General features: G+C 38.1%; 1 protein-coding gene across 1 annotated transcript in view; it reads left to right on the forward strand.

Annotated features, from left to right (window-relative positions):
- LOC107575855 (uncharacterized) overlaps positions 1–7,313 on the forward strand; it is a 9,925-nt gene extending 2,612 nt beyond the window's left edge. The window contains exons 2-8 of the mRNA XM_016262178.1: positions 4,319–4,612; positions 6,186–6,287; positions 6,453–6,533; positions 6,846–6,896; positions 6,976–7,038; positions 7,154–7,222; positions 7,297–7,313. Coding sequence (XP_016117664.1) covers positions 4,319–4,612; positions 6,186–6,287; positions 6,453–6,533; positions 6,846–6,896; positions 6,976–7,038; positions 7,154–7,222; positions 7,297–7,313 — 677 coding nt within the window. The remainder of the gene's footprint in view (positions 1–4,318; positions 4,613–6,185; positions 6,288–6,452; positions 6,534–6,845; positions 6,897–6,975; positions 7,039–7,153; positions 7,223–7,296) is intronic.
- Positions 7,314–7,992: the final 679 nt, after the last annotated feature.

The following is a 7,992-nucleotide window of genomic DNA, read 5'->3' on the forward strand; positions in this document are numbered from 1 at the left end:
ACAGCTGTTCAAGATAAAAGCAATACAGTTATATGCTTGCAAAGTCATGAGAGTCATGAAGCTGGTGCTTATTTTTCAAATGTTTTCCAAATTGGGCTGCAGCTGACTTACTGACAAAGTCAGGATATTATGCAGGTGAGAGTCGGTTAGTTTGCTGTTCAAGTTCATCAGACTGAACGTCTGCTCACAGAGATAGGTACTGCCAAACAGAGATAATATCATTTGTGCCTGCTGCACAGGAATTTCATCAGGAAGCGTCGCTGGCAGTGATTTTGAGTGGATCAATATATATCAATCTTAATGCTATGTTATTATTATGCTATATTAAGAGGCTTTCAAAAGTGTTGATATTTCAGTTATATCAGTTCAGGTATATTTGCCTCTGCGTGCACTAGACAGGCCGTCTGTCAGTGCATTTACATCGTTACGCCAGAAGGTGGCGGCAAGGAATTATTTTTATTAGCAGTCATCATTAAACCAGTCCATTCATTCGACTGATACGCTTAAAACGCTGATACTTTCATGAATGAAACAAGGTGTTGAAATAAACTTTGAGCGCCGCTTTATAAGGCTCAATCGACGATCAGTGTGTCACGATGTTTCATTTCATAGAGATCAATGGTGTTGATTCAATGCATTGAACAGCGCTGACGCCCAAAAGAATGCCCCTTAAATGTTGCAAGGATACTTCAACAAATATTGCTTTAATCTTCTGACGAATGCATGTCTTGACCTGAAGAAGGACAGATGTAGGTAATCACATTCGTTCAGTTCCCCCGTCTCTGCTCTCTGTGATGTTTTTGCATGCATAAACACAGCAGGCAATACTGCATAAACAAAACTTATAGTGGTCATGTCCATATTTCATGCGTGAAGTTGACAGTAATTATCGCGACAGGCCTAGCCTCAATGGTATTTCTCCCCCTCTTCTCGTATATGGTGTGGTGGGGCAAATTAAAGGTCACCACAGGCTAACTTTGGCCCACGGGCCCTAGTTTGGGCATCTCCGGTTTAAAGGGTTCATGAAATGCATTTTATTATCATTATTATTATTATTATTATTATTATTGTATGCTTCCTATGGTGCACTAAATGATCAATATTCAAATTATATTCAAATTTAAAAGGCAAAATTTCAGTTAGGGGGAAAAAAACTAAATTTGGCTTCTCTTTTGAGGCCACAAGAGGGCGCATTGAGCAAAATATTACTAATGCATGTTTATTCAAAGTAATAAAATAACATGACTATCTTTGAAAAAAGTGCGTAATGTTTAAAATTATGTTTATAAAACTAATATAATTAAGTTGCTTAAAGGGGTCATATGACGTTGCTAAAAAAAGAACATTATTTTGTGTATTTGGTGTAATGAAATGTGTTTATGTGGTTTAAGGTTAAAAAAACACATTATTTTCCACATACTGTACATTATTGTTTCTCCTCTCTGCCCCGCCTTTCTGAAACGCGTTGATTTTTACAAAGCTCATCGGTCTGAAAAGCGAGGTGTGCTGTGATTGGCCAGCTATCCAGTGCGTTGTGATTGGCCGAATACCTCAAGCGTGTGACGGAAATGTTACGCCCCTCACATACTGTGCTGCCCTGTCCGGCCGGAGCGACGAGACAAAAACATTAAAACCCATTACAAACGAGGCATTTGTTGCATCCAGTGGGGACACAGATTATGATGACTTATATTGTCTTTTTATGCGTTGCATTGCATCGCGCCGCGTAAACATAAAACCATGTCTGCATTTGTGATTGGAGAAATGACAAACAACAAGCGCTACTCTACACTGCTCAAAACTCACGTTTGAATCATCAGTGGCAAATCCTTTAAATATAAAAACATACTTACAGGCTGTGAGTCAGCATTATTTGTCAGTATCATAGACTGTATAGGGTCAGCATGCACGCCGAAGGGGAAACAGGGGAACTGAATTCACCGGAACCCCAGCATTGTAGGCCACTGGTTCAGGAAACAGTCCTCGTCCTCTGTAAAATGCGTTGCACACATCTGAATATTTGGGTTGAAGTGTTCTGGAACGGTGTTGTAAATACAACTTAACCACTGATTTCTAGTCGTGTCCTCTTTTGGAAGAACAAACAAAGTAGTTTCGCTTTCACAACGAAACACAGCATCTTCACGACATGGCAGCAGCGGCAACAACACTACAGCGAGAATCAAAGTTACTCATTTGGGTGGTGTAATGCAAATCTTCCCACATCATGACATAGACATGTGGGGGCGTGTTTAAACGAGGCGTTTTAGGAGGGTGTGGACGAGTCTTAACTCTTATAAAGAATATCTCTTTGGGTTTGAGACTTTAGTCTTTGCAACTTCAGGGATCTTATCTATGCACGAACAGCTTGTAACACTCCAAAGAGAAAGGAAAACTTGAAATCGCATCATATGACCCCTTTAAACAGTTAGAAACAAAACAGCATCATGACTTGGTTGTATGTGTGGTTTAATACAAAGGACCGAAAACCAATCACAAAGAGTACTTTTTTTTTCCCATTTAAAAACATGAGATGAATTGGGATGAGGAAAAAACGTCATAAATTCTCGAAACATGTTTTTGTTTTTTGTTTTTAACTTATATAAATGTTGCATGGCTTTCTAAACATGTGACTTGTGCGAGACGCCAGTGCAACGGTGATAGATGTCTCTATAGAAAATATGATAAATATGTGTTCTGTGTGAACGGCTTGGTTTCAGTTTTGCCGTAGATCTTCCCTGCATTGATGTTCTCTTTTTCCACAATATTTTGAATGAGCAGTGCCACATAGTGGGTTCAACTGGATAGGCTAACAAAATCATTAAAATGCATATCTCGTGCGCCACTGATAAGTCTGCCTGACGCAATCCAAAAAATTTAATGCAATGTTATTGCATTCCAATGTGGATTTTTATTTTGAATTCAACAAATATTCAAAATTTTAATTTTTATTTGACAGCCCTAGTATGTTTTCCATCAAAACATTCAAAATATAGATATAAATGGTCATTTTGTAACCTCCCTGCATTTAGCCTCTGATTTGAACGCTCTGTTGGAAGGGGCTTGTTGCAAGACTTTAATGTAAACACCCACTGCTATGATTGGCTGACAATTCTCAAACTTTTACTAAAACAACCACCAAGATGAACTAATGGTGAAAAGTTTTGATTATAGCATTATATTTAGATCTATTCCCATTCCATCAAAGGTTGCAGTAATGAGCATTGTAGCCGAACGCTCATGTCTGAAACATGATGCAATAAGTGCCTTATTGCAATGCAATAAATGTAGTCTCACAAATCATCATAACTAAACCAACACAATGAAAACATAATGGAAAATGACTTGTTGAGCAGAGTAAACTGTGTCAGTGATTATTACAGGAGTTTAACCACTGTTCGAGTCACAGACTTAATCATTGATAGACTCTAACGATTATAAAGAGAACAACCTTTGATCGCTTTTCTGTATATAATATAATCACAGTATCAATAAATCAAGCTACTAACAGGAGCAGTGTGAAACGGATTGTTTAATCAATTTCTTGATTTATGAATGCATAAACCGCAGTAAACCACTTTGTAACAAAGAACATCTGTACATGAGCCCTTACATACTACACAGATCACAGGTCATGATGCTCGTGAAAGGCTCGTTTCAGATCTTTGCAAAGTTTATATCCCTGACTTTATAAACTAACCTCACTAAGCAAAGTTAACAGAAGTATCACTCTTGTGGTTGATGGACAGACATGAGTTGTTCAAAATCATAGATGGACAAAAAAAATGGACATCACTTCTCTACTTCCTTCCACTATAGAAAAGTGAAGCCAAAACTCAACCAAACTGTTTGGCCTTCACTTCACTTGATCGGAACTAATTTCGTTAACAAAAAATATGATGAAAAATGTTAGTTGACGAGCTTTTTTTCCACGACTGAAGTGAGATGACAAGATTTTGTATTGTAGATTTAACCTCTTATTTGTGACGCAAATTTGATTTACTATTTCATGAACCCTTTAAAAGCTTAATCTTAACAAAACAATGAATGTTACTTATGACAGCACCTATTCGTGACTGAAAAATTTCACGAGGTAAGAAACAGATTAACGTTCCAAAAAATGTATTTTTACCATCTTAGGCCCAAAGTACCAGAGATGTAATAGACATTCAGCTTAATGATCAACTAATATGGGATTTTAATGGTCGATTCTTAAACAATTTCATTTTATACATAAAATTAGAGGGATAATACACAATTACTTTGTTGAGTTAATGCTTCATTGCATCTCTTTTATCTTTGTCTGCTTTTATCTTTACAGATTCACCCAGATCTACACTGACTGTGACTCCAGACAGTCCTGTGTTCACTGGAGAGACAGTCACTCTGAAGTGTGTAATAAACTCTGATCACAGTGACTGGAGAAATGAGTGGTATAAAGGTACAAACAACAGTGCAATGTTGCAGACGTCTGAGCGTTACACTGTAAACGGAGACACTCTCACTATCAGAGGAGTAATTACAGCTGATCAGGATCAGTACACGTGTAGAGGACAGAGAGATGGAAGATCAGTCTCATCACAGGAGAGTAACCGAATACATCTGTCTGTTAATGGTGAGTAAATACTGTGATAAACACTTATAAGCACTGATTAATTATTTATCAGTTTTGTGTGGCTTTTAAGAGTTAGTTCACCCAAAAATGGAAATTAGGCTGTGTTTTACTCACCCCAGAGGCATCCTAGGTGTATATGACTTTCTTCTTTCAGACAAATCCAGTCGGAGTTATATAAAAAATTGTCTTTGATCTTTCAAGCTGTTTAATGCCACTCAGCGGGTGTTGCATGCATCAGTCCAAAAGAAGTGAAATAAAAAGCGCCCATCCATAAAAAAAAGTGTCTCACACGGCTCCGTGGGGGTGAACAAAGGCCTCCTGTAGTGAATCGATGCGTTTTTGTAATAAAAACATCCATATTCAAAACTTACTAATCACTTTAATGTCGCGTGCGCTCACTGTTGTACACTGGAAGCAGCATGCGGCATGCGGATGACGTATGAGGTCGCCGTTGCACATGCGCCGGTGAGTCTTGTGAAAACCAACGTTTGTTAACCGGAGCAAAGGAAGCAAAGTTTCTTTACTTTAGCAAAGGAAAACCAGTCTCCTCTTGGCTTATATCGAAGTCCTCTGACATTCTTCTTTACAAATCCTCGTTTTGTACTTCTAATAAGTGACCGTTGGGGGTGAACAAAGGCCTCCTGTAGTGAATCGATGCGTTTTTGTAATAAAAACATCCATATTCAAAACTTACTAATCACTTTAATGTCACGTGCGCTCACTGTTGTACACTGGAAGCAGCATGCGGATGACGTATGAGGTCGCCGTTGCACATGCGCCGGTGAGTCTTGTGAAAACCAACGTTTGTTAACCGGAGCAAAGGAAGCAAAGTTTCTTTACTTTAGCAAAGGAAAACCAGTCTCCTCTTGGCTTATATCGAAATCCTCTGACATTCTTCTTTACAAATCCTCGTTTTGTACTTATAATAAGTGACCGTTGTTTTGTTTTGAGCTCTCCGCTGCGTTTCCGCATTCGTCACTTCTGAGCGGCACATGCGCAAAGCCGAACTCATACGTCATCCGCCCGGAACTGCTTCCGTGTACAACAGTGAGCACAAGCTAGATTAAAGTGATTATTACGTTTTGAATATGGATATTTTTCTTACAAAAACGCATGGATTCGCTACAGAAGGCCTTTGTTCACCCCCCGGAGCCGTGTGAGACACTTTTTTTTATGGATGGGCGATTTTTATTTAACTTCTTTTGGACTGAAGCAATGCAACACCCACTGAGTGCCATTTAACAGCTTGAAAGATCAAAGACGATTTTTAATATAACTCCTGACTGGATTCGTCTGAAAGAAGAAAGTCATATACACCTAGGATGCATCGGGGGTGAGTAAAACACAGCCTAATTTTAATTTTTGGGTGAACTAACCCTTTAAGATGCCTCCTTTTGAGGCAAATAAGCTTTATTATAGAATGTTATCAATGCCATCTTTGTTAAAATTAATGTTATAACCAGCAGGAGCATAGGGCGTGAAGTCAGAAGCCTTGAAATATTAGGTTTTATTAAATATTATCATACGTTACTCACGATCAGATCTGAATGTTTATGTTCTCCTGACTCAGCAGCTTCATCTTCTCTTCTGGTCACTGGTGTGGTTGTGGGATTGAGTGTTTGCTTGTTGTTCTTCATCTCACTGCTGCTGCTGTGGAGATACAAGAAGAACAAAGGTGTGGAGCAGTTCATGACATGATTAATACAACTGAACAGCAACAAATGAAAGATACAGTTTATGAATAAAGGCTCATGATAAGATCTAAATTTCAGCCTAAAGAGTCACTGTAATCACTGCAGATACTCTTAAGTGACCATAATGCTCTTTGTTTCTATTATAGATCAGCAGCGTAACATTAACCAGACATCAGTCCCAAATCAATCTGCAGAATCTCAACAACAAAAATCTCCTCTACAGTCTGGTCAGCCTCAATAACTAATTATATAAAGGGATAGTTCACACATACACACACACACACAAAGAATTACCCATGTCATTTCAAATATATTTGACTTTGACATCTGTGGAACAAAAAAAGACGTTTTTCAAAAAAATATAATATTATTATAATTATTAATATAATATGTCCAAATAATAAAAATCAGTTGGTTTCAGTTCAGATTTCAAAATATATTTTTGAACCATCCCTTTAAGTTTCATAATTATTTTTTTCCCTTCAAGACTGCTTTGCTTTTTACCTTTTATCCTCAAATGCTCGTTTGCTGTCCAGCAGATTCTGATCACATTTATGACGACGTGACTGAAGTGAATAAGAGACACAAAGGTTGAGTTTTAAACCATCTTAACACATACCATTCAAAATCAGCAAATATCATTCATTAATGTTGACATGTTTGTTTTAGATGATTCAGAGTCATTTTTGGAGGTCACATATTCAGAGGTCATATGGTCATATGTGAATAAAGGTAAAAAAAATTAAAATACCTCTTCACTACAACTGGACAATAGAGTCAATAGTCAAAATCGATCATCAGTTAAAAATAAAAATAATAAAAATTGTTTTCGGTTTTTTTTTTACAGATGATTCCATGGCAGAGTCAAATGATGTGACATACTCAGAAGTCATACCAAAAGTAAAGAAATGCAAAGGTGTGCAAAATTTTTATTTTGGGGAGTGAACTATCTCTTTTACTATTAAACATCATGCACCATTTTTGCTACAGATCAGAATGACTCCTAAAGTCATATAAATCTTACATTTTATCTCTTTGCTATACAAATAAACTTGCCTTGCCTTGCCTAGGAACGTCTTGGACTGTCTTCATTACATCCACTGGGGATCTTTCTTCCTCCTCAATCACTGTAGTTAAGTCCAGGACAAACATTTCCTCTGCAGGAGAATTTTGCTCGCATTCTTCTGAAGTCCTAGTCTCTGTAATTGTGGCCTCTCCATCTGCTTCTATGCCTTCAATGCCATGCAGAGCTCGCATTCTTCTGAAGTCCTAGTCTCTGGAATTGTGGCCTCTCCATCTGCTTCTATGCCATGCAGAGCCTCTGATTTTTCTCCTCCTATGATATCAAGGACCATATCAGTGAAATCACCCCTCTTATATGGCTTGTTACCTGTTTGGGGGTTCTTGGCTTCAGTAAGGTCTTTCGTTGTCTTGGCCCTAAGGTTCTTCCATCGCAACATAACTTGTTTTATGGTCCTCTTTTGGCCAGACCCCATGGCATTGACATGATTGGTTATGTTCTCCCAAATGTTGTGTTTTCCTTTTTTGGTCACTTCTCCACCCTTTGCAGAGCTGAAACCTCCTACTATTGAGGCAAAATTGGCCCAAACACCCTCTAGCAGTGCACAGGTGTCTGCCACAGTGAAATTAGGCCCTTTTGAGTCCATGGTTCCAACTCTTTGGTGT

Source organism: Sinocyclocheilus grahami, unplaced genomic scaffold (genome assembly GCF_001515645.1).
Source record: "Sinocyclocheilus grahami isolate Dianchi unplaced genomic scaffold, SAMN03320097.WGS_v1.1 scaffold2954.1, whole genome shotgun sequence".
NCBI lineage: Eukaryota > Metazoa > Chordata > Actinopteri > Cypriniformes > Cyprinidae > Sinocyclocheilus > Sinocyclocheilus grahami.